General features: G+C 37.1%; 1 protein-coding gene across 1 annotated transcript in view; it reads right to left on the bottom strand.

The window, feature by feature from the left end:
• LOC120523040 (TBC1 domain family member 8) overlaps positions 1–23,279 on the bottom strand; it is a 156,041-nt gene that overhangs the window by 13,871 nt on the left and 118,891 nt on the right. Inside the window, exons 7-13 of the mRNA XM_039743979.1 lie at positions 12,407–12,598; positions 11,755–11,913; positions 11,035–11,185; positions 4,991–5,205; positions 4,445–4,562; positions 4,037–4,322; positions 1,927–2,056 (exon numbers count right to left, since the gene is read on the bottom strand). Of these exons, the coding sequence (XP_039599913.1) occupies positions 1,927–2,056; positions 4,037–4,322; positions 4,445–4,562; positions 4,991–5,205; positions 11,035–11,185; positions 11,755–11,913; positions 12,407–12,598 (1,251 nt within the window). The remainder of the gene's footprint in view (positions 1–1,926; positions 2,057–4,036; positions 4,323–4,444; positions 4,563–4,990; positions 5,206–11,034; positions 11,186–11,754; positions 11,914–12,406; positions 12,599–23,279) is intronic.

The following is a 23,279-nucleotide window of genomic DNA, read 5'->3' as shown; positions in this document are numbered from 1 at the left end:
ACAACCTCCAGCCCCATTTCTAGCCGGCATTAGCAGGATCTGACAGCTCTTGACAGCCTTAAGAGCCAACAATAAATACACTTGTGAACAAAGCACTCCAGCCACATTTGGAGGTTGTCACAGACACACACAGACATTTCTCCTTTTCATTTGATGTCTTCTGCATGGCAAACACAGTCATGCTGGCTGGTAATGTGCACAGGCAGCTCCAGCTACCCTACACAACTCCAGCCATACGGCATTAAATGTCAATGGTCTCCATCCTTGTACCTTATTTGAGAGTAACAATTATTATTATTTATTTGCCTAATTTGCTGGTGAATATACGGTTAGTTTATTCAGCACTGTACAACATAAATGCCATCACCTACTGCATCAGTCTGCAGGACTGCAGGTCTCGTCATATCCTTCCTTCTCTCCATTGCATGTCTCTCAGTCTGCAAGCACCACTTCTTATGACAATGTTTGGATATCCCACCCTGCCTACATCTGAAGCCCGCCCATTCCAGTCTTGTGTAGGAGATGGGGATACATTTTCAGCAGTGGGTGTGCCTTTTTAATGTCGTGCTTCGCTTTTTAACCTGCTCTTGTCGTGTTTGGAGGTTTTGCAGCTGTGCTGTGTTATTTTCATTTTTTTATCATCTTTCTTTGAAAGCTGACATTTCTATAAATTGATGAGATGCAATTTACTAAATATTGATTTTTTTACACTTGTAAAAACCTTCCAAATCTTACAGGATACTATATATACTGTACTGTATCATAAGTTTGAACATTTAATTGTCTGCGGCATTGCAGATGTAATGAGCAGTGTGGGATATAACCACAAGTGAACGAGTTGAGGAATTCAACGGAAACAGCAAAATTAAAACAGATAAAAACGTTTGGGTTGTTTCATGCTAATCATGTATTCCAGCTGGGATAACGGTACCTAAACAGGAAGACTTTCACATTTTTCTTGACAAAAAAAGTACTCACTCTCTTATTGAATTGTGTTGTTTTATAGCCTGACAGATTGTTACATGACCGGAAAAGAAAATCTCTTGTTCATTATTATTTCATTTACCCGATCACATATTAATGGGCATCTGAGGTATGTAAGCTTTGAGAATCTCTTATTCACCGTGCTTATAAATGTTTTACCGGGATTGCACTGCAGAGACATTTTCAGAATTTACAGACGTAGTCCACCACCCAACCCCAGTACATTTTAAAAGTCACAAAGCCATATGTCACTTTCCAGTCTTGTGCAAAGGGCAAAGAAAGGTAAATTTAGTTTGCTGCTGCAATGCCGCCGTCTCTGAAGGCTGTCAGATATCTCACACGCTCTTTGCATCCCTATAAAGTTCTGTTTTAAAATTGTTCATAGTAGTAGGGTGTTGTACTGTGTTAGCCATAATGGAACGGGCCGGAGTTTCGTTGAAAGCTTGCATATTGTAATCTTTTTAGTTAGCCAGTAAAACGTGTCATTTTGCTTGACTTCTCACTAAATTTGTTCATGAAAACTACATTGTTCACATTGGTATATGTGTGAGTGGGATCTGTGATGAACTGGTCACTTGTCTGGATTCAATTCCTGTTTCAATTCAAAGCAGCCAGGGTGGGGTGGGATAGGCTCGGCCCCCAAGAACGGAGGTCACTTGGTACAATGCACTTAATAACAACAGAAAGAGATCCTCTTAGAGCATTAAGTCAATAAATGAAATAAACATTTACCTCAACAACTACTATTATCAACTATAAACAGTAAGATGACAATGAAGCTTCTATCAAACATAAAAAAGACGAATGGAATATCAACTAATATATTTTTAATATCTCACTCTAACTTAAATGTACCCATTCACTTGTACCCTGATGCTCCATTTCAACACTGTACAGATATTAAACTGCAGAGAGCTACTGCTTTTTGTCCATTTCACTTACCTCATAAGAATCTCTAATCAAGTCAGTTATTTCCGTTTCTAGCTGCACTGCTTCCTTTTCTTCACAGCAGACCTGCTGACTGGAAACAGGAGGAGTAGGACTCTCTCGATTCTTGACTTGATCCAGAAATCTTTTCAGAAAATAAAAATGTTGAAAACTTTAAACTGGTAAAATAGTCTGACTTTCTATATGAAGCAAACAAATCAATATCGATCAAATCAAAAAAGTCTGATTAAAAAACTGTGCCTACAACATTTATTGTTTTCATTACATGAAATCACATTCCTAATTAATAGCTGACCCCCTTATGTAACAGCTATTAATTATAAAAAGACAGATTCTGTATAATAATACAGAAAAAAATCATGTGTACTTCCAAGAAAACTTTAATTGAAGCATTACACTTAAATAAATGCTTCAAGTGTTAAGTGAAAACACGTAACAAACTGTAACTTTACCTTACTGAGTAGCCTTTTATTTACAAACAAACTGTAACAAACACTTGTCATTTTCTTTCAGCACTGTCTTGGTATAATAACAGAATTCTATTTATGGACTTTACTTCAGTATTTAACACAATCATACCAAAGCCTCTCCATACCAAACTCATTAATATCAGCTTGGAGTACGCCACATGTCTCTGGATATCTGAATTTCAGAAACAGATGTCAGAACGGCATGCTGGTAAATATCTCAACTGTACGGCATAGCTTAACAAGCTTTCTCTCATAGTAGCACCAAGGGAAGCTAAGATTATGAAAAATACTTGACTATCTAACCACAATTTACCCAGAAGCATTATATACAGAGAGTGATGGCATTTCTCTGTGATAATGGTTTATGAATTAATTTACATTCGCATACGAGGTTAGAAATTTGTCAATAGTTTTTGAAAGTGTGGTCTGTGGATCAGCAGTGATTCAGAAGCATGAGTCAAGTGGTCCACAAGATGCTCAGACAAGTCTGTGCACTATACAATATAGATATGTATACAGTATATACTGTAGGTGTGTGTGCGCGCGTGTGTCCTGCCCGGGGATTTGTTCCTGCCCTGTGTTGGCTGGGTTTGACTCCCGTGACCCTGTGTTAGGGTATAGCGGGTTGGATAATGACTGCCTGACTGACTAGCTGTGTTTCCTGTCTAAGACAAGGCTGAAATCTAAGTAACCAATGTTGACCTCTGCATTAACATTTGCTGTGCACCATCTATTGGTATGTGTTTTGTAATGCATGTAGTACTAAAATGCATTGTATTTGTGTTTCCAACTGATGGCACATCACAGACATTTGTAGTAGTAAAATACAATGCATTTGTTATTCCAACAGATGGAATAAGAAATACAAGTGTTTGCTTCAAAAATGCTTGTAATAATAAAATAACACTGCATTTTTCATTCCAACAAATAATGCATCACACATATTAGCACTGCCTTCACAAATCCCATACATATCCAATACGAAATGGCATATAACAGAGACAGACAAACAGATACACAGATGGTTATCCTTTTATTACAGTGGATTTTACATAATATTTGAGTATTTTTTGCCAGTTTAGGGGACAAACTTGTTAATTTTATGTTATTTGTGCCCTTTGTCCCTGACTGATGACACTGGTTAAGAGATCATTTTTTTTCCCAGTAGTAGGTCTAAGGCATCATTTTTTTAAAAACTAACCTCAATAAGAACATCAAACATTTAAAAATGAGAGGTTACCACTCAGTGCATAAGGAAAGCTAATTTGTTTAGCAAACAGGTCTGGACACTGAGTTTCAGAAAAGAAAAAAAAAAAAAAGAATTATCCTTAGACAGCAAATTGATTCAATAAACACTAAGCTCTCTACCTTGAATATTTAGGACAAGGTGACATTATCATACTATATAAATAACACAAGTAGATTATTCTTTTAAACTATACGGTATATGCTATACAATAAAACAATTAAGTAAATAACAACTAGAAGCAGCTCTTCTTCATCTGTACATTTTTTATAGTTTTTTGCACACTCTAGAATCAACACACTTAGACTACATTTCCTTACTCATCTAGCTTTATATTTCATTTACAATAAGGAAGGAAGAACATTTATTAATAGGTTTACCAAATTACCTTGTCAGTATCATTAGGGCCTGACCATCATCCTTGCTTTCGCACAATTCCTGAACGTTTGCATCAAGCACAGCCAAACTTAGTTGAAAAATTGCCTTAATACCATCAAAGAAGAAGCAGTCTACCACATTGACTGCACTTTCAAAGGGCATGATGCTGAGGAACAGGGTGAGGAACCAGGACAGCGTGATGGAGGACAAGGGGGACAGATCTGTGATATGTTCAGAAAGCTCAGGAAGACGGTCCTTTATCAGTTCTTCAAATACCGACTGGTCTACTTGAGCTCCTAGAAGCACAGGAAAGGCATTTGAGAAAGCAAGGGAAACTGGGAGGAATTGGGACAGAGTAATTGCGAAAGGAATAAAATGCCTACAGGCCATAGTCAAAAGATTTCGAAAAATTACATACCAATGACCCGCTGGTTAAAATAGTCAGGGAGCATCTTCTCACATACTGCCACGAGCAGCCAAAAAGCTTCTTCTTCTTTTGAGTACAGTAGAAGTACAGATGTTAAAATGTTCATGGACTACAAAATGAAAGCAATAATCACCCATACTAGGTAAGACAGGGCTAGCTAAGATAGACTGAGAATAGCAGTTAGCAGCCTAAATGGCATTCGGAAATGTTATTTCTATACTTTTCCATAGAACACAATGTTAAAAATTACTGTTAAACGTTTTTGCACATTCAAATTAACAGTGCCAAGAGTCTGCAGCAACATATACCACTGCAAAGTAAGGGATTTCTACATCTGTATATTACACAAATGAGGCATATTTCACATGTGGGCTGCAATTTGGCACATACATTAAGGCAAAGAATGAATTGTGAATCAATATAAAAAGATTAAACCAAACTTAAATGTTTAGTGTTCCCTGTTAATAAAGAGTTAACATTTTCATAGAAAACATACATAATGTATTATTCTGAAAGATATTTAAAAGAATGCAGTACCTGACAATATCCAATTTTTGGATTCCTATAGGCATATGCAGTCAAGACTCTTCTCAAAGCAGCTATGCCAGTCTCATTTTGGAAGGCCGGATGATCTGGCAGTGAACGGTGAAGATCACGCTCAATCTCCTCAGTTGCTAAGCAGCACTTGCCCATTGACTCCTCTACGAGGTTTGCATAGTATTCAGGATGAGAGGATAAATCACTTAAGGAATCTACAGTGAGCAAGCAAAAACACAAATAAACGTCTATTAATAAAGGAAACTATTAATAACCAAGCAAGTTGCCTACAATGAGACTACTTTGAAAACAAAACAAAACAAAAAAAAAAAATCAAAAGGCCTACACTAGAGGGGAAAACACATAAAAATGTTAGATTTAAGGGATAAGTTTAAGGCCACCTTCTACTAACTGCTATGTCCAGAGATTAAAACCATTCAGAACACATACCATCAACTCCTTTCAGAGACTGAACAATAGCATTTTTATCACTTTAAGTTGAAAAGAAACAATGAGACAACATTTAGCTACATACGATTAACAAACAACTACAAACAGGTACAGATAAGTGTAGTAGATGAGGCCTACTGCATACCCTCCTTTTACATATATTCGGACATAAAACTGTAGCTTTATGTGTTTTTTGACCTCATACCAATGCTCTTGAATAAGAGGTTAAAATATTCAGTATTTGATATACTGACAGAAGATTATTTTTGTTCCTTGCATAAGACCTTCATGCTGTCCATGTCTAAATAATGCATATACTAGAAGTTCAGTCGTTCAGGATTCTTGAGGAAGCAGGTTTTCATACCAAACAACTTCTGCATTTAACTTGACTTCTACCTTAATTAAGCAAAATACTACTTCCCAATTTAGATTTTTTGGTGTCAATACGGAAATTACAAAAACTGGGCTCTCTCATTTTTTATTGGAATGTAAGAAAGCCTTTTCTGTACGCTATATGTAGATAATTATTGTTCCATGTACACTGGATCTTTAGTCTATTCAGTGTTGTTTATTCTTGCACCTGCTCTGCTTGTTGTTGACGGTCTTTATTAGGATACAATTAAGGGAGCAGAAAAAGTGAATTACAGTTATGCACTGCATAACGTCTCTTCAGGCAACATCCGCCCACATATACTGTACATTCTCATAGACAACAAGACCTAATCTCACGCATCTCGCATCTCTTGAGTGCTGCAGTGTTATCTCCAATACATTTTCTAAAAATATTACCTTGAAGTGCATCATGACTCCCAAACATAGCAAAACCAGCGCTAGTGACAGTGAAACAAAGGGTCATTAAACAACTTTAAGAAGGACAATCAGTGAACACTACAGGTCCTGATTTAGGCATGTCACACTCGACAATCACGACAACCTTCAAAAACAATAATGTAGATGTTAAGCAGCATATACCTGTACAATGAAAATTCATTTTCCGATTAATCTAAAGACAGAGTTAAATGCCATGGCAAAATACATTTCTTTATAAATTAGCTATATTACAGGTAATAGAATAAATTTAAAAATATTTGATATCCCTTGCCCTACATTTACTGACAGGGTTCCTCCTACATCTTCTCTACGTATCCTCATGTGTTTCAACCTGTCTTTCTCAGCACTTCTCTCTCAAGCACATTCCCATTAAGCCTGCATCTCAGACTCTGGCACTTCGTGGTGCCTTGCTCGGCTCCTGTCCGCTTAGGCGGGACCCCACAACTTGCTGTAAAGACATCATTCATAGTCTTGCAAATACTTTCCGTCTTTGAAGGTGACTTGTTAGTATTTAGCAATCCAGCATCACTTGATACATTACATTTACTTTGCTGTCACTGAAATCTCCATTTTTACTATTTTTTGTTAAGAAGAAAAAAAAAAAAATCAGGAATTGAACTTTGTACTCCTGACATATTGTGTTATCATCCCCGTCACTGACCAAAAAAACAAAAACTTCTCTGTTGAAATGCAGAGGGCTGTGATTTTGGGGTCTCCACTGAGAAATTCCACGTCATGGCACCATTTGCCTCTGCCACGGAATTTTTCTAAGGACAGAGCCCCCCTCTTAGCTACTTGACCTCTGTGAGAAAAAAGCCAAAGTCACCAATCCGATTGCTCAGAGGGAATGGATGCACACACAGACAGTAGTGTTTTATTATATAACTCATATAAATCTCATACTACTGCAACTCTTCTGAATGCAGAATAGAAGAAGAAAATTAAAAGGCTAGCTAATTACATGAAGAGATCCATTAAAGGGAAATGACTCACTAATTATGAAACTGGTTAGAACAATATCCCTTAATTAAAAGGGTCTCCCTGGGATTGAACTTAGGAAACACTGCCTTAAAGAATTTCTGAGAGTTATAGACAAAAAAATAAACACCAAGACTAGAGCTACAAGTCCTACAAGAAATTTCGATTACAACTTGCAATATTAAAACAATGTACACTAATTAAAGAAAATATGTATAATGGTTTAGTAAGAAAATAATTAACTCATACCTGTGATTTAGCGTAAAAACACCAAAGAACTTTTTAAAATGCTTTTCAAAAGGGGTTATTTCCTATTAATTGTATAAAGCTCACAGTTTGCATTTAATTCTGAAGCAAATGATGTTGGAAAATTTCCATCTTCTAATTCCATATTTGTCACTAACATGTATAAACAGTATTAATTTCATGGTATCTATATAATAAAAGCCCAGCGCGGTGTCCGGGTCTGCGTTTCCTTTTGGCTGTATAGCTGCCCCGTAGAAAAGCCCCAGTCCGTCCCCTCTCAGAATTCCTGCTTACACTCCTCTGTTCTTTCCCCTTTGCTTTTATTTTTCCTGTTCCCGAAAATCTTTTCAAAACAAAAATAAAGAAATAGACAGAGCGTCACATTAACGTCTTCTCCCCTCTGCCTATTAAATAATCAATAAAATGAAATTAAAAAATCACGAAAGAAACAGAAACCACAACCTACCCTTACAGCGTCCACCGCGCTTCTGGCGTTACAGCCAAACACGTGGTGTATGCAGGTTATGAGGTGTGATGCTAATTAATGCCAGTACTACAACAGATTAAAATTGTTCATATACTATTAACTATTTACAGGGATCAACTCTTTTGGGAAAGTTCATAACCAAAAAAAATAAATAAATAAATTATAAATAACATGTGCACTTGAGTATTTCGAGCCCCGAGTCTAAGTCGGATGGTTCCCTGGTCACTATGCCTTTCCGTCTTCAGCTACCCATGTGCACTTGTACGGAGGAGACTTTACAGAACAATCCTGAAACGAAACGCAACTAAACCTGCTGCTACGAGAGAGGACACATTACAGCGTGATCATGAAGCAAAGAGGCAAAGGCGTGACAGTCGCTCGCAAGAAACGGACACTCAGCATTCACACAGATTAGCTCAACAATGCGTCTCTGCCGCACAACAAAAGGCAACTGAAACTCCTACAGAGAGAGAAGACACATTACACCATGATCGCCAAAGAAAGAGGCAAAAGCGTGCCAATGAGACACTCAACGACAGGTCCTTACGATTGCAAAACAACCGTAATATACAGAAACGTACGGTCTCGCAAGAAACTCCGAGTGAACGCTCTCAAACTGACACTCACCACTCACAGACGACATTACCGCAACGACGCGTCTCCACGGTATCACATCCCTGCTGAATGTATTGTTGACGGAGATCTCATTGATGCAGTCTTTGGTACAAGCATTCAGCTTCACCAAGTCAAAGCTATAAGCTAAAGAGCAATATTTGCGCCTAAAAATAAGGACACTATGATTTTGAATGATCTTATTATTCAGAGATTAGAAGGTGTACAGAAAACCTATCTCAGTGGTGATGAGATTAAGGTTACACATGATGGGGATGACAAACTATCCTGTAGAATTCCTACACTCATTATGTCCATCAGGTTTACCACCACATTCACTAAGTCTGAAGGTAGGTTCACCAGTGATGCTACTACGAAACCTAGATACGAAACAAGGCCTATGCAATGGCACTAGACTCATTATAAACAAAATGCATAACCACTTACTTGAAGCAAACATAATCACTGGTAAACACGTCTTCATCCCCAGGATAGGTCTCGATACTATGGATGACTCTGACCTGCCTTTTGACATGCACAGAAGGCAATTCCCACTCCGATTGGCATACGCTATTACAATAAATTAAGCGCAGGGTCAAACACTAGATCTTGTAGGTATATTCCTACCAGAGCCTGTCTTCACACATGGCCAGCTCTATGTCGCCTTCTCCAGAGGAAAAGGTTTTCCAAAAGTGAAAGTAAAAATATTGCCTTCCAAAAGTCAAGGGAAATTACTACAAGATACTAATAAATACTTCACACAGAACGTTGTTTACCAAGAAGTACTCGACTCTGTCCACTCGAATGCCAAGGCATTTTGTGACTCCACAGACATTACTATGTGCAATGAAGGTGATGGACGCGATGACACAGTGCTGCATGTCACTGACGAAGTTAATGAAGACCACTCAAATGACCTACATCGCTTTGCTCTTCAGAATGAACTACCACTACATGCCTCCTCAACAAGCACAGGACGTCCTCAACGGTATCATCCTCCTCTTCCTTACAACCTTTTACACAACGTATACGATTTTCATTAGTCTGCGTCCCACACTTCGTGAATCATGGGTTTTGTTTTCAAATTTTGTTTCCCATGCAAAAATCAAATGTGGTGCAATGAAGGACCCAGTCCACGACTGGCAACTGCGTTTAAACAGGGAGTCCTTCAACTGTGGTCATCCAACGTGCAGCGTAGCGCACACCAAGTTACTAGTAGGTTTATATACTGAGTAATGACACAGAACAGAAGACAGTGAAAGTCTTACTTGAAAGTGGTAGTCAACATGCAACACGCTGCCACTCTCCTATGCCATGATCACTGCGTATTACTACTTTACAACAAAACTTCTGTCTTCCTTACCTTGAAATGTTTGTCTTCCTTATCTGAACTGACTACCTCACCTCAAAATTTCTGTCTTCTTTACCTTGAAATGTTGCTGCATACTTAAATGAAGCATCTCTTCTTTTAATATAAAATTAGTACTAACCAGTACAACTGAGATTCTGATGCAAACAGTACAATTTAAACACCAGCAGCTAATGCTTTTCTCTAAACCAGGGAGCCATTACAAACATTTAGTAGTTTTCATTTATTGCAAGGCGCTACGTAAACAAATAATTACAATTGCTTTGATTTACATCAAGCTGCTAGAAGTCAGAAAAATCTAGTCACATTACTTTCAATTCTGAAAAAGTGAAAACCGCAAAGGCTGATATTAACTTAACCTTCTCCTACACAAACAAAGACTGATCATTTTATATGGATAAAAAGTCTAAATGAGAATACTCATCTCCTGTTTTGGAGGTCCGCAGTGGGTGCAAGTTTTCATTCCAGCCAGTTTTGCAATTAAAAGCCAGGCCTAGCAGATAATGAAACTTTGGATTTAATTATATGGCTTATTAGTGCTTGTACCCTTCTAAGTCAAATCATTTATCACATTGTAGATTTTTCATTTTCTGAGAATATTATCCATATGTTTTGTGGTCCGTAACAGATTTGTACCTCTGAGGTCCTTCCTTCTCTCATTTATTTCAAAACATTCTATTAACAGAGGTACTTCATGGTGTATATACACAGGTTTAAATGGAAGCACGTTATCTGGAGAGCTGCTTGTTTCTTTGCCATTTGCAATTCAATATTAACTGATGCATAGTTAAGAAAACAGGCAGTGATTAAAACCTTAATGCAGTTGTTTAAAACTTAAATAAGCAGTTAATGGTTCTGAATCTTAAGAAATGAGTTTACTAAAACTAAGCCCTAAAAATGTACTGCTTTAGTAGTAAATAAATGGGTTCTAATTAAAACTTTGGTGAAAGCAAAACCTGCAGCCGCTGCTGACCTCCAGGAATGGAGCTGAATAACTTGGTCTAAATCTTGTGTTGTACGCAGTAAGCACTATTCAACAAATATGCACCATATCTGAGGTTAAGTACTTACTGGAAAAAGTCTGCCACAGCTCCCCCCGGAGTGACTCTGGGATCCCCATGGCAACTAGCTTCCGAATCTTCTCTGTTCGGAACATGCAGATACCTCTGCCATACTCAGAAAAGTGGTCCTGCCACAGACGTTCCTTCACTTGCTCCATTTTCTGAATTTCAACAAAGTATGAATGGAAATTGTCAACAACTGTATTCAACTAACATTCTTATATTTTAAATATACAGAATTACACAAATTCAATGTTAGCTAATTAGGTAAATTTAGAAGTAAAAGAGAGTAAGGCCACCAAGAATAATGTTGTTGAGCAATATTCAGTGAAAGGGGTGACTATCAAGTGGACATCAATTAAAAATACCAGGATTTAAGAAAAGGAAGCGTGGAAGACATGAAGATGCTTTCAGGGAAACACAAATGAATGAAAAAATATGAATATTATATATACAAACACAACAAATACACAGACAAGAACATACCTTGTACATACAGTATTAGGTTACCACATAAAACTGTGTTCTACAGTGAATCCTTTTTTATACATTTAAAAAAATATCATGCCTGTTCTTGTGGTTTAAAATGGGCTTTAAGGGTCACAAGTCCAAACCTAAAAAAATGCTTAAATCTTATATGCACTCACATTATGCTACACTTTAGAACATAATTTCACGAAAACCAAATTTAGCCATTAATAAAAATCCTGCCAGACTGTCACACACTTACAAATTTGGAGTCTGATGTTTGAGGTTCTGCATGATGGAAGACAGACATTAAGGCCTCTTCATTCAGTGAATGTCTGTTTTTATTTCCAGCTGGTTCAATGGTTTCATCATCTGTAGAAATGCTATCATAGTATATAGAGTAATATGGTAGTGGGGAAATCTAAAACAAATTGAAAAAAGTTAAAAAGAAATAGTGCAAACTCTAACTTTTACCTTACAAACATTGTTCTAATACTATCAGCACTGTGACAAAGGTTAGTAATGCAAATATTTGCCATACATTGTCTAAATGTAACAAAGAAAACAATATTCAACTGATAATTTAAGAAAATGTCTCAGTCCTGTAATACTCATGTGAGTGCTGTTTTTTTAGGTCCAAGATAATCAATGGCTTTTTGCTTTGATTAACTGATCTCCTTTAAGCAAATACTCTATATTCCTTCCATTCAAATTCTGTTAGATTCCCACTGAACATAAGAATGAACTGGAGTGCATGTTAAGTGGGCTTAGAAAATTGTATGGTATATACTGATGAAATATTAACCTGTGAACCACTTCTGTGACTTTAGTGCCACTGAGGTTGTGGCACCTTTCCTGTGCATAAAATATGTCTGCAGATGTTAAAACTGATAAATAAAGTGATAAGCACCTACCAGTGCTTTGCTTGGGGACTTGTGACAGACTCTGTCTTTACTGCGCACACTCTCCAGTTGTTGTAATATGGCTTCCACAAGGCTGTCTCTCCTCTTAATTTCAATAAACTGGAATGCTTTCTTGCTTCTTATGCTGATGATGATAGGATTAGGCAAATGACTGGTGTTCTCCATCTTCTCTACTGAGATCACCTATTCAAAGAAAAGACATCTTCATATTCTATCTACTAATAAGTTTACATAGCACAGAGCATACAATTTAAAAAGAACAGCATAAAAGAGAACATTTTTGACCTGCATTGTTTTACATTACTTCACCACTCTGAACTTTTCTTTTGTTTGTGAAATCCACTTTTGATTTGATAGACCATATTCACGGGTTAAACAAAACGATGTCATAATTCATTAGTACAAGTAATAGAGTTACTGTAAACGTACCTGCTTAAAATTATTTTCAATGTTATTGAAAATATGCAAATGTTAATCAACAATTTAAACATACCGTAATTTATTTTATAAAAAGATCAGAACATGTGTACCAATTTGTTTTAATGTCTGGAACAATGAATTTCACAGTGCTCCTCTTTTCACTTTTACTGTATTGCTATTGCCACTCTACGATTTCACCCTTTGTTGGTACCAATGTACATATTTTATTTACTTATGAGTGGCAAGTTTCTTTCTTAATAGGCTATCACCTTTTTCACTAAAGAAGATGATGGGTAATTTTGCATGGATATAGGACATTTTTAGCATTTCACCCTTCAGTGGCATTTTGTATATTTTATCCTTTCATTAAGTAGATTATAACAATAAGTTGTTGCTGCAAAGTCCTTTTTTAATTTAATGATTTGTGATTGTGCATACTATAAAATGCACCATATAAAATACTGTTTGACTGATTGGGGAGGGTGCTGTTATCACTGTTTAATTACAAACTGTGAATATTATGCATGTATTCAGAAACCTCCAAGTGATTTATTCTCCAGGTTTCAGAGCATATGGCTGGTGCCTATATGAACTATGCTCTTCACTGTGTATGACAAGTTGTGTGGTGTACGTAGTGGCTATGGCACTGGACTCTGTATCATGTAGACGATGATTCAATATACAGCTCTGACTCTCCAAGTCACTTAAACCGCCTGTTCTTCAAAAGAAAAACATTTTAAACAGCATCAACATATCCTAGCCCCTATTCATAAAAAAACACTGCAACAGTCCCCCTAATATTCTTGCTGCTGAGAGGTTGTTTTAGCAAATTAAACTAGAAAGATATAGCAGCTAGTAACTAGTTCAGCTACTCAAGTCATTCCTGCAGCACAAAAAGAATGTGGAATGAAAAAGAAAAGCCAATTTTAAGTACAGAGTAATTCTCTGTGTTGAACTGCATCTACTTCTAATAGTTTAAGTACATTTAAATTCTTTTGAGATACATGATCCTGGCATAACTGTAGTGCTTATTTACAGACCACCAGGCCCATAATCAGTGTTGTGACACCCTGTGTAGTGGGAATTGGAATCACCAGCCTACACTCTAGGTCTCTTGTATCTGTGACCAAGCGTGACCAGGTTGATGGTGTAAGATAGGGAGACACGGACACAAAAAGAGTTGTTTTTTTTTTTTGAAAAATAAAGTGAGGTTTTATTTACAGGTGCACTTAAAGAAAAATCAAAAATGATGTCCTGCGGAATTTCTATAAAACACAGTGCAATGCCGCAAAGGACACACAAAAACAGTAATCAAATGGAGCCCAGAAATGACTATATACAATATTTACTGTGCTTCCTGAAAGTCCCAAAAGAAAAAGTATACTGCACACAAACTAGTGAAATCCAAATATATACACAAAAGCAAAATGTGAAGCTGTCTTCCTCTACAGTGATCTAAGTCAGGAAGCTGCTCCTGCAATCAGTGTATAATACAGGATTCACCCAAAAATATTCAAAAATACAGAAAAAATAATGTATATACAAAAAAACAGTGCACCATTAACCACAACCCAATAAATACCTCCACTAAAGTTAATCGAGAGATATTTATATAAGCACAAGCCGTAATGCAAGAACGTTGTTCTGCCGGGTACCTTTTTCCAAGAAGATCTAGTCAGAAAGAACCCCCTCTAGAGGCCATGATTCCCTTTTGTATTCGGCGCCACTGTGCCGACCAATTAAACAGCCGTACGTCATCCCTCCTGGGTTACGCGATGACGTGAACGCGTTTGCGAAAAGCGCCGTCTACTATCCTACATAATTACTACTAAAATCGAGCAGCCGGCGCGCACGCGCATAGCTGTGTCTGCTTTTCAGACGCGGACTGCGCTTCTGCCTTTAGTGAACATAAGCACTTTCCATTTTTTTCCTCCTTCCCCTAAGCTACAGCTCAGACAACTACGAACTCGGGATCCCTTTACTAGACCGCGGTAAACTAATATTAAGGCGTTTCGCAGTTTCTTTTGCACTTTTAGTGTTAATAAGGTCGCGGGAAACGCGTGCAGGAGTGAAGGACCGACAATGCCATCCTGGCCGGTCAATGGTCTACATGAGACCCACCGCGACACTCCCCAAAAAGGCACTAATATGGTCAGTGAAATCGCCTGTCTGTACTATATGAAAGAAAAAGGCAAGTTTCCTTTCTTTAAACCTTTTTGTCCTAAACAAATGCCTCTCTTTTAACACTGCAGAGGACATTTAACTAATTTTATTTAATAACTGGTAATGCCAGTAAGGCACATTACCACAAGTGTTCATGTCTAAGTTCGGTAACAATTTATCTGACTTAGTTATAAACTATGATCATTAAGTATCGATGGGTGATTTTAATATCACATGTCAAAACTAACATTTTAGCAGATGTTTTACTTGCCTGATAAACTCACTGTCACAATCAAACACTGGATCTAATTACAAAATTTAAATACTAATTCATTAAATAAAGTTACCTCTGATTCCTAACTTACTACATTTAAATATTAATACAAGAACAATGTGATATCTAGATTGTAACTCTCTATCATAATCTGAAAATATTATGAGAAACTCAGACTAAATTATGGAAAATCTTCAGCTCTCCCCTCTAACTAACTACTATTCCAGATTACTAGATGACAACAACAATAATCCTCATCTACTGCTTAGAACCTCCACTAATCTAAAAAATGGGGTTCTGAAATGCTATATAAAGCACTTAAAACATTACTAGTGTAGATTTTATAAAATGGACAATATAAAATCCCATATCTCAGTGTCATTTTGAAAACTATTGCATTGTCAAACCCCATCTCTGCTTGCACAGACCATTTCCGTAATTTTAATTTGATAACAGGTTAGGAAGTCAAAACTTTAATTTCTAAAATGTAATACATGTCCATTAGACCCAGTCCTTATAAAACTAGTGAATAGCTCAAAAGGCTGTTCTGGCAACACCCATTCTTAGAATTGTCACTAGTTTGTTACTGACAGGTACTAAAAAGGGCAGTTATCATACCATTATTTAAAAAACAAAAAAATCACAGCTACACCCTTATACATTTTATGATCTCAAATTTACCTTTAGTTTCTAAAACAAATAAAAAAAAAAAAATAAAAAAAAAAAAACAATTTTCCATGCAGTTTGAGTCTCACCTTCAGAACTTCCAGTTTTGCTTTCACTCCAGCCATTCAAAATTACATTATAATTAGAAGGAAATTCTGCAGATAATTAAGTTGTTATATTTAAGTTCAGCCATTGTCATCATTGATCACTCTCTTCTATTATATACAGGACGATGTAGTAGTAGGATGTTGTACTGTATTAGCCATAATGGATGCAATAAGAAGTCAGGTAAAATAACACCTTTAATTGGCTAACTGAACAGATTACAATATGAAAGCTTTTGAGGCAACTCAGGCCCCTTCTTCAAGCATTACAAGATTAATGATAGCAAGTTGCCTAAAGAAGGGCCTAAGCTGACTCGAAAGCTTGCATGTTGTAATCTGTTCAGTTAGCCAATCGAAGTTGTAATTTTGCATGGCTTCTCATTGCATACAGAAGAATGTAAATATACACTGAAGAACTGTACTTGAATGATTTGGTTCATATTTATAAAATTGATTTTAATATTTACAGAAATGTGTGGGCCGGCATGGTGGCGCAGTGGTAGCGCTGCTGCCTCGCAACAAGGAGACCTGGGTTCGCTTCCTGGGTCCTCTCTGTGTGGTGTGGACGCGGCCCGGACACAGACAGGCAGACATGTTGTAAATCACCACCACAAGTTTATTTTACAACTATTTACACAATAAAGTCAGTGCCCACACTCAAACCCCCACACAGTCCTGGCCACACAATGCCTTCTCTTCGGGCCACGTCCACTCTCTCTTCTGCTTTGTCCTGCTTCCACCCGACTCCAGCCTCGAATGAAGGGAGATGGCCCCTTTTATTTCATCCCGGATGGGCTCCAGGTGTATCCCGGCACTCCTCCCTGGACACGCCCCAGTGTGGCGGAAGTGCCGGCTGTTCTCCCGGAAGCTCTCCGGGTGTCCCTGCTCCTCTTCTTCCCAGCACTTCCTGGTGTGGCGGAAGTGCTGAGGTCCAGGGTCCCCAAGGCATTGGAATGCCCCCAGGCAGTGACCACGGGTCCCTACAGGGTTGGGCTTCCAAGCCCCGTACCCGTGGCCCCCAAAGCAACCAGGATGGCGGCCCCCACGTGATCCAGGGTGGGCATAGACCCTCTTCCGGTCCCTCAAGGCGTCCTGGCCGGGTCATTGCCCCTGGCATCCCTGACAGTGGGTTTCCGCCGGGTGCTCTGGTTTCCTCCCACAGTTCAAAGACATGCAGGTTAGGTGCATTGGCGATCCTAAATTGTTCCTAGTGTGTGCTTGGTGTGTGTGCCCTGCAGTGAGCTGGCGCCCTGCCCAGGGTTTGTGCCTGCCTTGCACCCTGTGTTGGCTGGGATTGGCTCCAGCAGACCCCTGCGACCCTGTTTTAGGATATAGTGAGTTGGAAGATGACTGACTGACTGACTGACAGAAATGTGCTACTTGTATTTAGTCACTATATTCAGAAGTTAAATACGGTGTTCTGCAAGGCTTAATACTTATACCTTTCCTTACTGTTTTCACTTTAAATGCTTCCACTGGAAAGTATCATTAGAAGACATAACATTCACTTTCACTCATATGCAGACAATACCAGTCCCTACCAGTACCTTTCTTTTACAATTATGTTTCTCCAAATGTTTCCTAAATTAATTGTATCAGTGAATTAAAAGAGTGCATGGATAACTTCTACAGAACTAAGCAACTAATACAGAACAAAAGCAGTGTTACTTGCTGGGAGGAATGATATAGACTGCAAAAATACTTTTTAATTTACTTGGTCTCAACATTAGTTTTACTCAATCAACACACAACCTAGGTACTCTCTTTGTCACCAGCATATCTTTTAAAACATGTTACAATACTATCTAAAACCTGTTACTTCTCACTTTAAAATACTGCAAATAAAGATGGTTTCTAAATAAGGAAGATGCTAAGAAGTTGATTCTTGCACTCATCTCTAGCTGAACAAACCACTCAATATTAAGATTTCATATAATTCAAAATGCTGCTAGAAAGAACCATTACAAGAACTTGAAAGTACAGCCACAAAACTCCAATTCTGAAGTCATTACACTGGCTTCTAGTTAAACCTAGGGTTGAAATTAAAAGCCTTTTTCTTACATATAAAGCTTTTAAGTCTGCTTGCCTATTTGAACGATTGATTACTTATAAACTGGAACACACATTAAGATCTCAAGATGTTGACTTACTAAAGATTAAAAGGATTGACAAAATAATAGCGGGAGGTTCAGCTTTTATCCACAGGACCTTCTAGCTGTTAGTTCTACCTGCTTATATAAGAGATGCACTTCAATCTCAGCTTTTAAGACTGCTTAGAACTGTTTGTTAGCCATCTGTATAAAAATCAAAATACTGCAATAATTATGACCTGCTACTATGCTTCATCTCTTCAGTTTCCCTTCTCGGTGTTTTGCCTTGGCACTTGGTGTCATTGCCTTACTTCCGAACTTTTTTCCAGCTCATGAAAACACAACTGAGATATTGTAAACCTTAGAATCAAAGGATGGAATGATTCTCTCATCATATTAGCCAACCCAGCACAGACTTAGATTGTAGAACGAAAGAAAGGGTGAGAAAAGTGGCTAACTGGCCTAGGTCTTCAGGACTTTGACTTTATCTTTGAATGTGCAAATAAATGACCGTGGACACCCTACATCAGAGGTTTATTTTCTTCAGTGATGCTGCTGACTGGAATTTTTGTTTTCCTCTCCTCCACTGTCAACTGGCATTGACCAACAATAATGTTAATGGACACAAATTGTTAAGTTCCATTTAAGTTAATTAGTTTGAAACAAATTGTGTTTAAACAAATCTGTCTTTATGCATATGCATTATATATTTAATAATTTGTAAAGTTGTTAATTTCATTTTACCAATGAACTTGCTATAGCCCTCTAAGCTTCCACTAAGTTAAAAGCACTATATAAAAATAAACTGAATTGAATTATTTACAAAAAAGATAAATTTTATTCACAGTAAACTGGGGCTGCTCCACTGGTATGAATGTGGCACACAGGTATCCTTTAGCTATGTGTGCCTTGTTCTGGCATCTCATTCTTATTTCATCTTCAGCAAGGATGCAGTTTAATTCATATAGGCAATGCCAAATTTACACATTACTGGTAAAACTGGCTCTGGAATAAGATTATTATTTTGCAATGAAATTACTGCTGAAGCCTTATAATTGCTTTCTGAATAGTAGCATATATGATTGTGTCCTTTCAGCAAAATATAATAATGGTACATTAATTGATTGTGGCCACTTTATATGGCTCTCTGTTCATTAAAACAAGAAACCTGCTCCTAAAAAACAACCATTCAGATGGCGGCAACTCAAAATATCTACAGTATACAAATATGGCCAAGATGTATGCCTGTCTGACCAAATATGGGCAAGAAGAGCAATCAAAGTGACTTTGCAAGTGGTGTGATTGGTGGTAAAAGACATGATGGCAGCAAAATCTCAGAAACTCCTGCCCTCCTGGGATTTTCATGATTATAGTCTCTAGAGGTTACAGAAAATAGCCAATGCATACGTAAGTATTGGGAAGACTCGCCCAGTCAGCATCAGATTTCAAAAAGATAGTTCTGGGTTCCATACAATACAAAACTATACAAGAGGTCCAGAAGTGACTATATATTTAGTCTTCTCACACAGAAGATGCCCCCCAGAAGCTATAGGAGGAAAGAAACGAAGCCCGGCAGTGCTGATTTCATTCCATGTGTATTTGGGGCAAAAGAAAAATGGAATTTCTCAACAAAACATGTCCAAGGCAATGTACACCACTATGAGCTAGTGTCAGTGGATAATTATAAATGGACAGCTGTCCTCAAGCAACATTTCACTAATAGATAATTAAGTAGCTAAAGTATTGCAGTGAGAGGGGAATTTGAATATTTTTTGTCTATAGTTTTTGTATATATATTTTAGAATAAGACACATATTAAATAGGCATTCAAATAAAAAAATTATATATATATATATATATATATATATATATATATATATACACACTAATAAAAGGCAAAGCCCTCACTCACTCACTCACTCACTCACTCACTCACTGACTCATCACTAATTCTCCAACTTCCCGTGTAGGTAGAAGGCTGAAATTTGGCAGGCTTATTCCTTACAGCTTACTTACAAAAGTTGGGCAGGTTTCATTTCGAAATTCTACGCGTAAGGGTCATAACTGGAACCTATTTTTCTACATATAATGTAATGGAGTTGAGTTGGAGATGGCGTGGGGGGAGTTTCATGTGACATCATCACGCCTCCTACGTAAGTACGTAGAGAACAAGGAAGAACTCCAAACAGCGATGAGCACAAAACGCCATTTCACAATTGAGAAGGCAGAAAAACATTATGAAGCAAATGATGCATACAAGCATATTCATAAGTACAGCTACTGCGGAAACAAAGCACGGCGTGAACCGTAAGTTTATATTAAATTAAGTTCATAGACAGGCTGCCACTAGCGTTGTAATTTAGTGCCTGCCCATATAAGGCCGCCCATCAGCGGCAATCCAATACAAACACTGCCGGTAAATATTCACGTGTGAAGGACTGTGCTTATGCAGAGGAAGATGAGATGGTCAGGGTGGTGTTTGGCACAAACTCATTGAAACTGCGAGAGAAATTTTAAGTGCGGGTCTTAGCTGACATTACACGAGATGGCACCAGCACAGCTGGGAACCTTCGATGCAAGAACACCAAGCGGCTCACGTGAACTGACGCAGTGCACAGACAAAAAGCAACAGTTCCAAAGAGTGCTGAACAAAAACCGAATTACACAATTGAGAAGGCAGCAAAAAAATATGAAGCGTCTGATACATAGAATCATATTCATAAGTGCAGCTACTGCGAAACAAAGCACACGGTGGAAAAAGTGAATGTCCCGCTAAAGGAAGACAGTGTAAAAAAACCGTGCATGCAGTTTGTCACATCTCAGATAAAGAGGAAGACGAGCTGTTTATTGATGCAGTAAGAAACTAATCGATGAATGAAACCTCTTATCTTTACAACGATTGACAAACACGGAATGTAACTTGAACACAACACATCGCTACAAATACGACCCTGATTGAAACAAATAATGATAATCAAATCCTTGATGACAGCAACATTCAATAACACTCACAAAACAATTACTGTATATTGACAATCATGTTACGTTATTTTTAAAATGTTCCCTTTTCATAACTTCTACTTCTCCACTGCGATACGCGGTATATATATAAATGTATATATATACCCGATCTACAGTACATACTCGCATAGACAAGCCACACGCTGTGGCTAATTGTAGAGTCTTAAGCCTCTAATGCCGACATTTGAGGTTCGATTCCCGAGAGGGATGCACTGAGTATGTACAGCGCTACCGATTCATTTTACCTTCGCATCTCCTTGGTTTGGGACGTATGAAAAATATTAGGTTAACGCAGAATCATGTTACGTTATTTTTAAAATGTTTCCCTTTATTAGCACAAGCACAGCTGAGAAGCTTCGATGCATGTACTCCATAACACGTTAAAAAATAACGCATTTAATCACACTTTCAATTCCAAGCAAACGGGAACTTTTGTCAATGCATGATTTCCTGGTACATCCATTACACTGATGCACACATCACAGCTACAAAAATGTTAGAGTCGGAATAAAGCGCGTTCCTACGACTGATCATTTCGACTTCCGAAATAAGCCTTGATAAAAGCATGGTTTTGTGCACACTGAAAAGCAAGCAAAATTAGATGCATTACAGAAAGCGGACTTTGTGGCTCTTACTGGGGATCATTGGACTTCCGTGACCGTTAGTAATTCTGATTACATCTAATTACAAAATGTTCAATGATCACACTGTTTTAGCCTAATGTACAAAATAATTTTGGCTAAGGTTACTCAGAGTTTAAAGATTAAGTTGGTCAAATTACCTTTTATGTTTCTGACTTATTTTTTAAGAAGAAAAACTGCACTTTATGTTGAAATTTTGGTTATTATTATTTAAAGACAATACTATTCTGAAAATCTACTTAAAGTACTTAAACTACCACTTTATTTTTAAGTCTGCCCAATTTTAACCAGGGATGATATTTTTGTTTCTGTTTTGAATTCAAATGCAGTTTAAAGGCTTTTTTTCAGAAATTAAAACAGCTTCAGTTTACAATATTCATGTCCATGTCTATTATTTGATTCTGTCGCCCACTAAAACCGTTTTAAATAAAAAAAAAACATTTGCGATTTGGGGCAAATTTACGTGCGATTACATACGATTAATCAAGATTAATTCTTACACAGCCTCTAATTAATTGGATTAATTTTTTAATCGAGTCCCACCTAATATATATATATGTGGATATATATATGTAGATTTGTATATATATATATGTTTATATACAGTATATATGTAGATATGTATATGTTGTATATACAGTATGTATATATGTGTGTGTGTGTATATACAGTATGTGTATATATGTATATATATGTATATGTGTATATGTATATATATATATATATAACTGTATATATATATGTGTATAGATGTATATATATATATATATTTATATATATATGTTTATATATGTGTCTGTGTGTGTATATACAGTATAACACTCAAGACAATGACAAAACAATTACATTGTCAATCATGTTATGTTATTATTAAAATGTTTCCTTTTCTTTTTACTTCTCCGCTGCCAATCGCAGGTATTTTGCTATATATATATATATATATATATATATATATATATACACACAGATATATATATATATATGTATATATAAATAGATAGATATGACAACAACACTCATATCAATAACAAAACAATTACATTAACAATCATCTTACGTTATTTTTAAAATGTTTGCTTTTCTTTTTCATAACTTCTTTCACACTACTTCTCCGCTGCGAAGCGCGGGTATTTTGCTAGTATATATATATATATATATATGCACTGAGTTGACCAATTATCACACTTCCTGTGTGAAACACACTTAAAGCAAAGGGTAAATCTACAGGAAACAGGGTTGAAAACTGTAGTTGCCTCAGAGTCTATTCAGATTTTTTTTTTTTTAAGGAGAGTACATGAAACTGCAACAGATAGACTCTGCCAGAAATTCTATGGAATTGAGCCAGCTAAGGAAGGACAGGAAGCAATAACTAGGATTTCCCCTTCAATCACATGACTACCTCTAGGACAGTGTAATGGGAAACCAGAAAGGGGGAATTGTAGTCCACCTAAGACTAGCCAAATACAGAGTTTCACCTGAAAAATT

This window comes from Polypterus senegalus, chromosome 2 (genome assembly GCF_016835505.1).
Source record: "Polypterus senegalus isolate Bchr_013 chromosome 2, ASM1683550v1, whole genome shotgun sequence".
Classification (NCBI taxonomy): Eukaryota; Metazoa; Chordata; class Cladistia; order Polypteriformes; family Polypteridae; genus Polypterus; species Polypterus senegalus.
This window is presented reverse-complemented; position numbering and strand designations above follow the sequence as displayed.